The sequence below is a fragment of the Poecilia latipinna genome, unplaced genomic scaffold (assembly GCF_001443285.1).
Source record: "Poecilia latipinna isolate Pla-1442-1.1 unplaced genomic scaffold, P_latipinna-1.0 Scaffold149, whole genome shotgun sequence".
NCBI classification, from domain to species: Eukaryota; Metazoa; Chordata; class Actinopteri; order Cyprinodontiformes; family Poeciliidae; genus Poecilia; species Poecilia latipinna.
In genome coordinates, this window is record NW_015112765.1 from 82267 (window position 1) to 97567 (window position 15301).

A 15301-nucleotide genomic window follows, 5' to 3' on the forward strand; every position below is an offset into this window, starting at 1 on the left:
TATATATATATATATATATATTTTTTTTTGCATCAGATCGTTGTAGAGTCTGGATGCGGTTTGTAAATTTAATTAAAAGAAAAATGTATTCAGTTCCATTGAAATCACGATTCAATGTGAAGTAAAATTGTAGTACTGCTCCTTTAAAAAAAAAAAACTTAAATCATTTGAAAGCTGATTTTTTATTGGTCACACTGTGTTTTTATGAAGAAACACAATAGCAAAAATAAACTACAGTAAAATGTAATGTTTTGAATATTTTATTTTTCTGATATTTTTTAGAATTTTATAAAAACGGTAACATATTCAGGAAAAAATTCACATTTTGAAATGTAGCTTATGGGATCAGCTGAAAATAGTTAGTAAATGGGGAGTAAGTCTTTTTTAAATAAATAAGTTGTAAGTTGCATAACGGTGTGATGAACAAGCAGAAAGTGGACAATATGTGATTTCTGCCATTTGTTTATCATCACTTTAAAAGAAGAGCTACTTCAAAGTATTAAGCAATTTTTTTTCAAACCCTTTTTCTAACCTTTGGAGAAAAAATGGAAATGGTTGCCTGTAGTAGCGCGCTATCTTGAAATGCATGCATGAATGATGAAAATCAACTCTTACATAGCAAGAAACATGCTATGTAACTTTAGTTCCTTCAGCTGATTTCAGCCTCAGGAAATCAGTGAATAAGGAATTTCAGGCTTGACACATTTTTGGTATCCCAGGGTATGAATGACACAAAACATCCAGATGGCTAAACGTTCAAATATATCCTCCGTGCCAGTCAGCATTGTCCCAAAAGGAGGAAGAGGTCGGATGCAGACGGACGAGTGGGTTTCCCCTGAGCCATACAAAGGACTTCTGCAATCAGACAACTGTTCCACCTGGCCTTGGAGAAAGCTTCAGATGAAAGAAGAATTAATAGTCCAATATCTGGCTTTGTGTTTTCCCTTGCATCTGCATATCCAATTTTCTTCTGAAGGAATTCATTAGAAGCATCTCACAAAGTTCCTTTCCAGCACAAGATAACAATATATGTTGGAAACAAAGGCTTTTCCCTCTAATCTTGGCATTAATTAGCCTTTCCCATCAGGCGTTGTCCATAATTCCTTTGTATGAATGTGAATCATGTGAGCGACTGGTGTCTGGCAGCGGCTCGGTCTCTTCCTCCCGGTTCTCTTGTGGGACTTCCAAGGAGATGATGGTCTGAGCAGTCAGCGTCCGCTCCCTGAACAAAAAAATAAACAAGAGTAACAAAACAGGCGGTGAGTTGACATGGCTCTTTAAATTCTTTTGAAATCCACTTAGCGCCTTTTCTGAAGTAACGCATTGGATGTAGCACCTGTAATACCAGAACGCATTAGCTTTTTTCCTAGGCGCTCAAAATTCCTGGATTCTCATTTTTCTTCAGAACGACTCATCTTCGGCGCAGCTGCACACAAAATCAACAATGACTCCCTCAGCCATGTCACCGTCTGCTCATCAGTGTGACCTAAATGTTTCACGAAATGCGAACCTTTATTTAGACAGCTCATGTGACTTAACGTTGTTTATTTTAAATAGGGAAGCATCCTGCGTGACATTTTCCCACTGGACTTTACAAAAATATGTTAGTCATTTTACAACTGTAGTGAAGGCAGCTAAACCCTTCAGGGACGTCTGAGTTCTTCGTCAAGAGTTGTTGTTTTTTTCTTGTATTTATGTTAATTGCATGAGACTTTTCAGATGTTATTATTTGGAATCGGGATTAGAAATGGCCACTTCTCTTCTCATCACGCCTTTACAGTCTACAAGGTCTCAGCACAGGATCCTCAGACTAAATGAGCCCCTATTGACAGCCAAACAACTACTAAATGTAGCTGTAACGTAAGATGATAGTTGACTATATTTTGAATTTTTCTGGGGGGGGGAGGTTTCACAGACATATTTAATCACTACCCTGTGATGGACTGGTGACATGTTCAGGGAGTTATGGAAATATAAGCACCAGCCACCAACAACTCTGCAAGGATAAGTAAATATAAACAACGGATGAATGTTTAAATGCATTGTTAGATAGAAATAAGATATGTATGATAGCCCACACCTCAAATATTCCACTCTGCACCTCGTTAACCATATTTTTATATCTTTCTGGACAAAACAGATGGCATGGAAACATTAATATGTCAGTTAAAAATAAACTATTTGTAATTTTAGCTAGGATTAATAAAAGATTTGAGCTTTGGGTACCAAGTGAAGTGTAAGTTTTTCTGGGGCGGGACTGAGGATGGTTAAAAATTTGTGTCTTATGTGAGCGAACATAAGGAGAGATTTACCTTTAACTTAATTTTAGCAGGGATACGTCTTTCAGATATGAAAAATAAAGAAAGCTACAGCTCAGAAACATTGTCAAGCACCACAGGAATTAAATCAGTTTATGAATAGGTCTATATGAACATGGAGCTATGCTGCTTCCAATTTTTACAGAAACATATGTTTAAAAGGATCCAATCATTGAATTGCACACATTTCCATTCAATCAACATTTATAAGACAATTTACTCAAGTTCTGTTTGCTGCAGGAATTACCAAAAGTTTTATATCAAAGGAAACTAAGTCGAGTCAATAAGTGTGCAGAAATCCCTCATCCTGAGTGTGCAAGTGGCGACAGCGGAAAGGAATAACTTGGAAGAAATCTCCAGCAAAACCTCGCTCGGTGAGAGCAGATAACACTGAACCGGTCCAAGAGTGTACTTCCTGTCTTACAGAGACTTAAAAGCAGCAGCAGCCGTCAGTGGCTTTAAAATGGGCGAAAATACACAAGATCAAAACAGATACATTCTGACCCAGAAGTACTGAAGAGCAGGATCACATCAAGGCACTTTGACATCTGCATGCCCTGCATTCTGGGTAGCTGCATCATGCCTCTAACTACTACTACTACTGTCCATGAATCATCTCTCTTATCTGGTGCAAGTCAGTCACAGTTTTGATCGACTGTCAGGTGCTCCCAGTACTGCCTGTAGCACACTGATGGCACTCTCTGACCAAATCAACTTACATACCCATTGATGACCCTCATTTTTACCAAACTGTATTCAAATGGCACCAATCCTTTTTACAGTTATTTGAAAGTGAGTGTTTAGAAGAGCAATGACTGGAAGGTGGAACATAAATACACCTATAATTTATACTTACAGTCACTTAACCAACATATAAACTTATTAAACCCACAAAGATGAGTTTCTCTCTGAGTGATGACACGCCACAAACCAATGCGAGTGTCAAGAAATCACATACATCAGCTAAAAAAAAAAAAAAAACTTGAGCCAACATTGTGGAAGCGAGGAGTGGATGTCAGCATGGTGCTTTGCACGGAAAATGTGTCAGGTAATTGGAAAAAACAAAAAAAAACAACAACAAAAAAAACTACCCTCAGCTGAAGTCCGTTGATGTTTTCCTTCTCCTCAGACTTTATTGCAGCCCATGTGTGTAAATGGTAAGAGGATGCACCACAGTGGCGGTCTCTGTGTGTTTTTCCTTTAATATCCTGACCACACAGACCAGCTGCCAGCGGTGGATCACACCCTCAAGCCCAGATGCCCACTAACGCTTAAGGAAGTCAGCCATATTGAGGGGCTGTCACCATGTCGCCGGGTGATTCAAAGGTGTGAAAACTGCAGGTTGTCTTCAACTCCCCTTTTAATGTCTCAGTCCAATCAAATGTGTCTAAGTCCAAGCTTCAAATGTTGCGTGAAATTGGTCAAAGTTAATAAAGAATCTGGACTTGGGGAAAAATGGACCCACCAATTGAATTCTAAACTTTCCCAGTAAAACTAAGGTTCACTTCAGCAAGACAAATCAAAGCTACATTCCAACGGTATTCCAACATTGTTCTGCTGACAAAAAAAAGAAGTGCGGGTGTCAACCTGACCGGCCTTAAGGGTTTCATCCCTTAGTGGAGAAATTCAAAAACTCAAAACATCAAAGAACGCAACACAGGATGTTACATACCCTTGCAGCTGAATCTGAACTTTAAGCGCTGATGGTAAACACTCCACTTTCCAGTCAGAGGAACGGATTTCCTCAGATTCTAAACGACCACTTGCAAAACGGAGAATTCGTGGAACAATGCAAAAACAAATGTATTTCTGAAATTACTTGACAAAATATTGCATGGCCTTTTTTTTTTTTCAGGACATACCATTTTTTAAAAATTAGATATTAGATTGCATTTGCAATTTAGAACGATCTGTCTATACAAAGTAACAAATAACTTTGTTAGTGATTCATATTTTGAGCCCATAAAGTAGCTTTCGGCAGAGAGGACAATGTTACATTTTTCTGATATTTATCTTCTGCCAACTACTCCTGGACATGTTTTTTTTTGTGCAGGAATGAAGAATCAGCAGGAGTTGTTCCAGAATGCTCTGAAAGAGGCGCCCAGATGAGGTGGAGGGGTGAAAACCAGGCTAAGAGCCATAGCAAAACTTCAGAATAATAATAATAATAATAATAATAATAATAATACAACAAGGAAAAAGCATAAGTTGATGAATAAATTAATTGTGGGTTTGGTTTCCCCCCCCCCCCCAAGGCCCCCTTTTGGGCACCCCTCTAAAAACCTTTCTGGAGACGCCCCTGCGTAACTCCGAAGAGATCGAGAAACGTGACCGAGCTCGACATACCTTCCTCTGGGTTGTGTATGGGGCCAGTTGGCTCTCACGGTCCAGCCGAGCACAGCCTTCAGGTACCGGGAGCAGCAGGGGAACCGACGATTCAGCTGCTCCAGAAGTTCCTCTTTGCGCAAGCCGTAAACAACGGGCGCCACGCATTGCGCCACGCTGAAGAACGCAAAGATAACCACGGCGGACAGCTCCTTGGTGTCACTCTCAATAATGTTTTTTTTCAACATGAGGTACAACACGAAGTTCACGAAGTTGGGCAGGATGTAAACGGCCAGCTGGGTGCCGTGCAGGGCGATGGTCCTGCAGCCGGCCCGGTTCCTCCGGTTGAGCACCCCGAGCCGCCGTCCCTCCACCAGGATCCTCACGTAGCTGTAGAGAATGAGCAGCGTGCACAGTCCGATGAACACCACCTTCTGGAACTCGCCCCTTTTCAGCTGATTCCGGTCGCAAGTAACATGTTCTCCCGCCGAGGGACCCGGGTTGAGAGGCAGGCTGAGGGGGATCGCCAGGGCAACCATCCAGGTGAGCACGCCCAGCAGCCACGGCCAGTACGCCGCCGTGCAGGCGGAGGTGTAGCGCATCGGGTAGCACACGGCCACGAAGCGGTCCAGAGCCATGGCCGTGAGCGTCAGCAGGATGTTGGAGGCGCTGCTGATCAGGACGGTGATCATGGCCCGGCAAGCGTTGGGGCTCAGCTGGGCGTTCAGGTGGATCTGGTAGTAGAAGACGCTGCTCACGCCCAGGTGGACCAGAGCGGACACCAGCAGGTGGAAGACCAGCACGAAGCGCGCATGGCTCCGCAGCCGCTCCTCCCGAACTATGGTCCAGTTGATGATGAGGTTGAAGAAGAGAAGGACCGAGAAGGAGAGGGTGGACACGTAGAAGCGCACGCAAGGGTAGTCCTGCACCACCTCCGTGGTGTTGTTACACATCGTTCCTTAGCTGGGTCTGGAGTGATGCTGGTGATGGGAAGGAAACCTGGTCCGCCTCATGATCCTCTCCGTCTGCTGCCTGACTGAAGACTGACTCAGTCTTCCGCCTCACGCGCGCTCTGTCAGTTTTTCTTCTTCTTTTTTTCTTTTTTTACGCAGTCACGTCTGTCACGTCTGTCTAACTGACACCAAGAAGAAAATAATAATAATAAAAAAAAACACTCAGTCATTTTTCTACGGTCAAACTAATTCCAACTCACTTTAACAGTAATAGAGTTATTATTAGACATACATTTGGTAAAAATCCCCAATTTTTTTGTTTTTGTTCTTTCAAAATAGTTTCACAGATTATTGAATAAAAAAAGTTTTTTATGTTTTCAGGTGTTTTGATCCTTTGATGTTTGGTTGTTTTAATCATGTCTTTATTTTTTTTATTGAGTTAGTTCAGTTATTGTCATTGTGTTTTGGATTTGTTTAATTAGATTAGTATTTATTCCCTTTTGTTCTTTTTTTCCTCTCACATCGGCTTCCATTACGCTCCTCATTCCAGCTGTTTATTTCCATTTTTGCCTCTTCCTGCTTGTCTGCATTTGAGTCCTCTTATATATCACCATTATGACACAAAGGGACACTAAGGCAGCCCTCTTGAAAATAGTTTGCTAATTGTTCAGCTCAGTTGTACAGAGTCAACTATGAGAAAATATGGCTGCACAGAGTAAAAATAAATGTGCTTAATGGAAGCATGCCAAAAAAAAACAACAAAAAAACTTCTCCTTTAATGAAACGTTTTGGCTCTAACATTAGGTAGGTTTTTTTTTTTTTGGCAGGTTATTTCGCAAAACTACCCTAAAACTACCACCGGACCTTGCAAACTACGAGGAAGAAGATCGACCACAGGAAGTAGCTGCCATATGTATTTTACTGACTTATCGCGTGAACGGACTTATTCACGTGATTTCAATTTAATTTATTTAATGGTGTTTTCTCGACATTAACGTAATATTAACGTTTTAAGGAAGTTAAAAAAATGTTTTGTTTGTTTTTTGGACTGAGAAATATTGTGAAAATCACAACACACTTTAGCACACGTTTAAAAACCTCTGCTAAAAATAGTCTGTCTCCTATCTCTGATTCTTTGCAACACTGTTTTAATTTGTGAATACAAAAAAGTGAAACAAAAGTTTTAATCTAAAATATTGTTAGGTAAAATGGGGAAAGATATTCTTATTTCTGAATAATTTCTGTCTGTGCTCTTGTGCCAAATCATGTCACTATTGCCAAAATGAACACATAAAAAAAATAAAAATCCCATATTTCGTCCTCAGAAGTAAAGTAGTGAAACTATTCTTTCAGTGTCAAGTCTGATCTTTTTGTGCGTTAAAGCTTTCTGCTTAACATACAAAAACAAAACATGAACTTTGACACACTTTGTTGATTTATCTGCAGATTACACGGAGAGTTGTTGCTGAGATACACTTTGTGTGCTCAGTGATCTTTGTATAGTCAGAAGTAACGTTTGCTGCTTTATGACTTGCTACACTTCCCCAAACAACATCCTTCTTAGAACAGTGCAAAAATGACTCTATATTTCAGTGTCACACACACTTAGTGCAACCACTTATCTCACTTTACCCTCAAACAGAAGTTTTGCATTAAATAAGTTTGTTCAACTGATTTTATTTGGTAATCTGGGGTCATTTTCTCTATTATAATCTGAAAATGCTGAAATCTAGACTATTTCTAAATGTCAAAAGCAAACAAACAAAAATCACAATACCATCACAGTACGTCTTCTAATTGTAGAGTAATATCTATTAATTACTGTAAAAAAATCTTGTGATCTCACTTTCTAATCTTGAGTTTTGGCTATGAATCAGCAGTTCTGAAATGACGGCTATGATCTCACTTAAAACGCTTTTTTTTTTTTGGTTTTTGTTTTGCATATTCTAATATTAGGGTTTTCCAGAAACTCATTGTTCTCACAGTTCAAATTTTCTTGCATTTAAAACGCATTAGTCATTTATCGTTGAGGAGGTGTTTTCTTTTTCTCCATTAGAAGTATGTAAAAGCACCGTGGTGCCCCCTGCTGGTAGTTTAAACCTCTGCAGAGCAGAGTTACAGCATTGATGGAGCAATTTCGACGTCATAGGTGTTCACAACACGCTGTGTACGAGTTAGAAACAGATGGACAGACGCTCACGCACACACGCGCGCGCGCGCGCGCGCACACACACACACACACACACACACACACACATATTGACTTAGAAAATATGGGTCGACTTAGCTTCTGAGAAACATGATAGTGGCAGCATAATGCGAAATAGTTTCCAATGTGACAAAAAAAGGGGACCGAGATGTTCTTAAAGGAAATCCTGGTTGCACGTGAGGAGAGATGACACTATAGTCACAATAAACCCAGACCTAAATATGTTTCGGTTTCTTCACTTCAGCCTGTGTGAATATTTTAGATATATACATTGAAAATATTTACCAATACATTTCTACAAAAAATTTGGAGTCACATACCACAGAAAAACCTGCAAATAGGTGAGTACTGAGCCATGAAGGGGGTCCACAGTAATCCTAATATTTATATTTATATATAGACTTGATTATTTTAGAGAAATTTTAAATGATGTGTATTTGACCAGTATTAATACCGTATTCTCTATGCTTATGTAACCGGGTGGTTTTACGTGGAAAACATAGTTTACATAAAGTTGCTGCAAATTCCCACCCGTTTTAGGGCCCTTGAATACATCCAGGCCCCGTTTCCCCACCTTCACTTACGTTTCACTAAGGCACCGGATGTGCCTTAGTGAAAACTAAGAGTGCCTGTTATTTGCAGTTGGATCTTGGACTGATGAGCGCCGGTGCCGTGCTCATCAGGTTGCTGGAAGAAGATCTGGATCGTGGCTATTTGTGCTGCTGGTAGGATTAATGGACTTTTGATGTCACTAGTTCTGTGTAACGTCAGGTCGCTTTTTATAGTGTTGCTACTAGTTTGACGTGATTTGTCATTGCTTCTTAAGATGCATTTCATTGGCTTCTCACTGCAGCGTCTGAATGTGTGGCTGATTAAGGTATCTTTTTATTTTTACCTTACATGGTTTTATTATTGTCGGCAGACAATTTATTGTCATCTTTTGCTGCTGTTGTGGTGTTATCCTCTCACCAAAGTGCATTTGTTTAGTAGTTTAGATGCTCTCAGCCAATCATTTAATAGGTCGTCTTCTAAAGCTGGAGTTGTAGCACAAGCAGTGCAGAACCAGAACAACAGTTTATATCTCCTTATTTTTATGAATTGGTTTAAGGGGCACAGCCTTCTAGGACTGGGTTGAGGCAATGTGGGATTTGTTAACATTGTGTTTCCTCCACAGGGTGGCTGGGCTCTCCTTAGAGATGGGGTGAGAAGCTCGGCCATCCGGGAGGGACTCAGAGTAGAGCCGCTGCTCCTCCACGTCGAGAGGAGCCAGTTGAGGTGGCTCGGGCATCTGGTAAGGATGCCTCCTGGACGCCTCCCTGGTGTTCCGGGCACGTCTCACCGGGAGGAGAGCCCCGGGGAAGACCCAGGACACGCTGGAGGGTCTATGTCTCAGCTGGCCTGGGAACATCTTGGGGTTCCCCCAGAGGAGCTGGAAGGAGTGGCTGGGAAGAGGGAAGTCTGGGCCGCCCTTCTGAAGCTGCTGCCCCTGTGACCCGACCCCGGATAAGCGGAAGAAAATGGAAGGATGGATTATTTTATTAATTTGTGTTTCTATTAATTTGGTTTGCATTTGTCTTTGGTTAAGTTTCAGATTGCTTGCTTCTAGTCTTGTCCTGGGTTCATGTGCTTTATTGGGTTTTAAAGTGGAAAAATAGTCAATTTTTAATGTAAAAGAATGTATAAATAAAATATATTTTGTATACTATTTCTGTTTCATCATTCTAAGCCAGACCTACCTGGGTATTGTTAATTGGGAGACCCTGGGCCACTTGATATTTCAGTGGTCTACCAGTTGGTTTTAGGGCCACATCCTCAGTCACAATCCGGGTTCTTTCCCCCGTGTTACACTTATCACAGTCCAGTGTTTGTCCTCATGCTTTAAAAAAAACATTGCAAATGTTTTTCACAAAGAATAGAAGCTACTCTTTCTGTTCTGTTTAGAACAATTAAGTTCCAGTTTAACAAGCTTAACTCTTTTTAATATAGGGATGATTTAATACCATGTAGATCAATTAAAAAATGGTGAAATACCCCAGTGTGGAACTGAAAATAAGCTATTAAAAACTGATTCAACACCTGGGTGCACATACACCAGGAAGAACATTCAAGTGTATACTAAAAGAGTAAAAATTATTTTTCTTTCTTGCGTCCAAGCTGGAAAAAGCATTTTGCACTGATTGCTTAGGAATGCACAATCTAACTTTACCCCCCAAAATGAAAGTAAACAAAAAATGATAACATTCAACATTTCTTCCAAGCTATATAGCTTGCTGCTGATTAGATTTAACCTTCTGGAATATGTGTATGCGAATTATTGAATAGTACTACTATTCCCCTTGCTCTTCTTAATTTAAGGATGTAAAAAAAAAAAAATAAAAAATACCTAATGCAAAAATCGCTGCAATTCCTGGATTTTATTTTCAGGACAGGAAGAAACTGAAGGGTAAGTTCAGCAAAGCTTTCTATGAAAGTGACTTTAAATATTGAAAAGTAAACATGTTGTCCTGTCCTTCAACTATCTGTGGTTGATCAGAATCAGCTTCATTTGGGGAAAACAAACAAGGAATTTGACTTCGGCTCCGAATATGTAATTGTCTCTGCAACCGCCAGGGGGCGCCGTTGTAACAAATTACTGCATTTCTTGCATCCCCGACACAGACACGCCTAAGGATACAAATAACTGGATCATTTTACAAGTTCTATCATTTGTCTATAGAACAAGTTTAAGCAAAAGCTCCTTTCCACTTGATATTATCTAAATGACATTTGATGCTGGAGGTAGATTGTTAAAATTATATTTTTATTTTTGCATATGACCAAGTAAAGACTCACACAAAAAGGTCAAAACATTGTTTAGGAAATGAGTATCAGACAAGATAAACAATATGTTTTTATTGTAGATGTGATAAAAAGAAAAACACTGTGCCTTGTAGAATATGAGGATATTTTTGTTGTAGTCTGCATGAAAAAGTCCTGCAGAGTATCTGAGAGGCTGTGCGAATATATGTAGTACAGGATAAGAGTCACGTCTTCTAAATGTTTTGCACCTCCCACCAGGAGGAGAGTCTGACCCAGAACCAGCTGGCAGGTCTCCATTCTGGGCTGGGAAACCCTGGGGATCGTTCAGGGAGAGCGTTTCTCAGAGTGGATGTCTCGGTTTTCTCCCCTTGCTCATATGAACCTTTAGAGCAGGGGTCCCCAAACTACGGCCCGCGGGCCGGATCCGGCCCGCCACGTCATTTGGTCCGGCCCCCTGAACAATGCCGGATCCGGCCCGCCTGCTCATACCAGAGAGCATTCAGTGTTTTTTTTCATATATTGTTTTTTCCGGTTTATATGTGGATTTTTCTTCAACCACCAGGGGGCTTTTGAGCAAATGTGAAACTTACTTTCCCTCAATGGAATATATACTCGTCAGTCACCGTTTCACTCACGGTTTTTTCCATTTGCATTCTGGGTAAAAATCTATCCAAAAGTGTCGTCGTCTCCTCCCCCCCCCGTCGACAAGAATTTCTTTGTTTTTTTTTACTGCAAAAACTAAGACCACAGAAAGGAACAGCTATGTGGCCCTCGCAGGAAAAAGTTTGGGGACCCCTGCTTTAGAGTTTGGACATCTTGTTTCAGTTATTTTCTCTTTTGATAATTTCCTTCTTTCTGGTTTGCTTTCTCATATTTTTTCCATTTTGGTTTATTTCTTGTCTCGATTCAACTATTCCTATTGCTTGTGTTTTGGTCTTGTTTCATTAGTGTTTATTTCTGTTTTTCTCCCCTGTTATTTCTGTTCCTTCATTCTTTTTGTTTTCACCTTATCTCAGCTACCAGTTTGTCCCTGGTTCAGCTGCTAATCATTGGTTCTCTTCATCCAGTTATCTGTCCCCTGGTCATTTCCACTCCCTCTTAAGCTCTCCAGCCTCTTTATTCTCCACTGGCTCCTTCCATTTCATTCTGCTCTTCTCTTTCCTTTTTTCATTAAAACGTGTATTTTATGCAGATTCCGTATACGTGTCTGCGTTTTGGTCCTGCTGCCAACGTACCTACCTGACCTCTGGAATGTCTGAATCAGTTCAACTTTGTAAATGTTGCAGTCTATGCCAGTTTCTAAAATTATTTTAATTACATGTCATTATTTATTACACAAAGATGAAGCCAAAACTAAAAGGTTTTCTGAGTACCCAAATACACCTCCAAAACCACAAGAAACTTACATAATAAAAACAATTAATAGAGAAAGATGAGTCATGTTTGTAAGAGTAACTAATCTCTTTCTCTGGGTTACTTATTTATTCATTCATAGGGATACAAACAATCCGGATAACATTAGACAATGCTGTAATATTCAAGATGACAGAACTGAAAACTTGAGCAGCTACTTAGCAGGAATAAGTTCAGTTTGTTTTCATAACAAACAATACGTTACAGTTACACTCGAGACACCGTACAAGACAAAGAGGTCAGATTTTGATGCAGAAGTGCCTAATCTGTCCAACCTCATGGACACTTCGGTCCAGTTTACAGTGTGGCAAAATTCAGATCAAAGCCAAAGGAGATGTACTTTGAGGAACTCTATATTTAAAAACCTGAAAAAAATAAGAATAGAAGACGGTACATAAGGACAAATTTACGACACTAGCCAAATAATACTGTACAAGTATTAAAAAAAAAGCACAGCTCAGATCCAAAGAAATGTGAAACTGAGCAGCAGCAGCAACAGATTATAAGAAGTTAAAAAGTAAAAATATCACCTGGGATGTGCAAATAACAGCGAGAACATTATAAGACAAACTACAAAGAACAGAAAGATATAAACATTTATGAAGCTTGTTGGGAGCAGTAGGTGGCTATAAAGTCAAACAGCCGCTGGGTTGAAGGATCTGTGATCTTGAGTAACTATTCTACAAAAAAAGGAACTTTTAAGACTATTTTTACTGCACCACACTTTTCACTGTTAGTACTTTACCCTGTTTAAACATACCATATGCAAATAAGCACATGTAATGGGTTTGTTTGTCTGCTGGCAAAATTACCACTGTTTTTTTTTTTTTTTTTTTTTTTTTTCTAAAACTTATTTACTTCTTTAATGTTACTTGAGTAATTTCTTGGATGGCTACATTTTAGTTTAACTTGAGTGAAAATGTGAGATTATCCTGTTCTTATTTGAGTGCGGCTGAGATAAGCTGCTGGGTTTATCTGCCTCCTCTCACGTAGATAAGCTGTTGCTCCATCAAACTACTCCTCAGAACATGGCTGTGTAAAGAAAAGAAGGCCTTCTTCACTCCAAATTACCTCAGTCCCACACAAATTACACAAATTATGGCATACGTAGATATTTTTTTTTTCCCCAGTGTAATTTCAGCATTATTGTTTATTTCATCTTAAAACGCTGAGCTAAAAGGAGAAGCTGCTTCCTCTTCCTCCTCCTCCTCATTGTTTTCCTGGTGCCCCCCTCTCCCCACTGGTGAGAAAAGTGAAACTTAATTTGCCTCCATCAGTTCACACTCAGCAACCCAGCAAGTACACGGCGCTCTCCACGCTGCTTTTGTCCCCCCACAATTCAGCTTTAAAAAGGTAAGAAAAAATAAAGATACTGTTACAAACAGCCGCTGTAAGCTTTAAATGCTGCTCATTTGAGCCACTCGGGGAGTTTTTGTCTGCTTTTGTACAGCTGCGTACTTTCCGTACTTTTATTTATTTTCCGTCCACGTTTTATGCGACTTTGCATGTTTAAAAAAATAATAATTTTTTTTTTTATCTACGTTACATGAAATGAGTTAAAATGTAAGTTTAATCGGAAATATAGCTTGTTTTCTCCTTATTTGAATCTCTTGTCTACTTGTTAATTTAATATGCAAATGACTGGCTCGTTACACCTGCTTAAATCAGTAATACACGGTGTTGAAAGGCGGCATTTTCTGATTTACTAATCTGTTTCAGCTAATTAGGCCGACGAGAACCGTTGAGCGTGAGAATGATTGTATTTATGTACTAGAAAATTCCTGAAGAAATTTAAATGGGGCCTGCCAAAGTGTGCCCGTCGGTTTGGACCCAGCGTTCTGATGCTAAAAATTAGCCTTAATGCTAAATAAAGCTTCAATGTAGTCAATAACCTGTGGAGAGTCAGAAGCATGTGGACTAAGCTGTACTTGTACCATTCAGTATGTTGCATATATTAAAATTAGCCAAAACGCTAATAATAGCATGAATGGTATCAGTAGAATGTGGGGTATCACTACCATGTTGTCTGTCATTCACTTACTCCATTCAGTATACTAAACATGGCTAATAAGTAAAAAAATTCTAAACGCCCTTTTTTTTTTTGCATTAGCATTTTAGGTGAAATACTAATGCTAATGCACTGGCTTGTGCATGCCAATGCCATAACTTGAAAGAAAATGCTAAAAAAGGCTCATATTATTGCACTGCATAAGGTGGAGCACTAACTCGAGGAAAAAAGATCATTAAAGCTATCCTGAGAAAAAAACGTAAAAAAAGGGGAGTATGCAGGCTTTTATTTTGAAACTTTCAGTAAGCTTCATTTCAAATGGCAACACTAATCCCATGTGTAACAGTGGTTTTCTTAAACAGTTATCTAATGCAAAACAGAGCAATTACATGATATAAAAATTGTCAAGGCTTTTATTTTGAAATTTTTCAGAAGCTTCATTTGAAATGGCCACACTAATTCCATGTGTAATAGTGATTGGGTTAAATCAGTTATATAATGCTCAAAGCACAAGTAGTTCAGAATACCAGCCAACTCCTCCTCTATAGTAACAGACAGTTCCGCCATGTTGTAGTTCTGACATGCTGCTCAGGCCTCTGTTTTAACTGAGTCTTGGCCATAGATAGAACTACAGTTATGGCAGTTATGCCTTTCTCTGTATTCTGTTGCTATAGTGATTAATCCTCAGCAAACTGCCCTGTGTGTGAGATAGAAAGGTGGAGAAGGATTTCTATCTCTATGAGACACCCATGAAATGCTAATGTTTGTGCTAATGTTAATGAACTGAATTGCTGCGCAAGGCAGTTCACTATCCTGAGAAAAAAAACATAAAAAAAGCTTAATATTATTGCACCGCCTATGGCGGTGCACTGACGTGAGAGCAATATGCAGGCTTTTATTTTGAAACTTTTAGTAAGCTTCATTTTAAATGGCCACACTAATCCAATGTGTAAAAGTGGTTTGGTAAAACCAGTAATATAATGCCCAGAACATTCTGCCCTGTCTGTAGTTATAACATTCTGCTCACCCTTCTGTAGTAAGTCAGAGTTCCACCATTATGTAGTTCTTAACTGCCAGCTCAGCCCTCCTCTGTAATAACTGAGTGTTCCACCATGTTGTAGTTCTGACCTTCTGCTCTGCCCTCTGTATTAAAGTGTTCTGCCATATTTAGAACTACAGAGTCTTTGTAGTCCAACCAGCAGCTGTGGCTTCCTCTGTATTCTGTTGCTATAGCGATTAATCTGCCCTGAGTGTGTGTCAGACTTATCTATCTTTA

At 39.6% G+C, this 15301-nt stretch overlaps 2 protein-coding genes and 1 long non-coding RNA gene across 3 annotated transcripts in view; 1 reads left to right on the forward strand and 2 right to left on the reverse strand.

The window, feature by feature from the left end:
* Positions 1-244: 244 nt before the first annotated feature.
* LOC106945537 (uncharacterized) overlaps positions 245-15301 on the reverse strand; it is a 21389-nt gene continuing 6332 nt past the window's right edge. The window contains exon 3 of the long non-coding RNA XR_001424583.1: positions 245-630. This is a non-coding gene — a long non-coding RNA (uncharacterized LOC106945537). The remainder of the gene's footprint in view (positions 631-15301) is intronic.
* Positions 282-5877, reverse strand: LOC106945535 (olfactory receptor 2S2). Its single transcript, XM_015029271.1, has 2 exons — positions 4665-5877; positions 282-1222 (listed from the first exon to the last, which is right to left on the reverse strand). Exons 1-2 carry the CDS (start codon positions 5594-5596, stop codon positions 1084-1086), a joined length of 1071 nt encoding a protein of 356 aa, XP_014884757.1. The 5' UTR covers positions 5597-5877; the 3' UTR covers positions 282-1083.
* LOC106945536 (cornifelin homolog B-like) overlaps positions 13267-15301 on the forward strand; it is a 33680-nt gene continuing 31645 nt past the window's right edge. The window contains exon 1 of the mRNA XM_015029272.1: positions 13267-13370. The gene's annotated coding sequence lies outside the window, so the exon portion shown is untranslated. The remainder of the gene's footprint in view (positions 13371-15301) is intronic.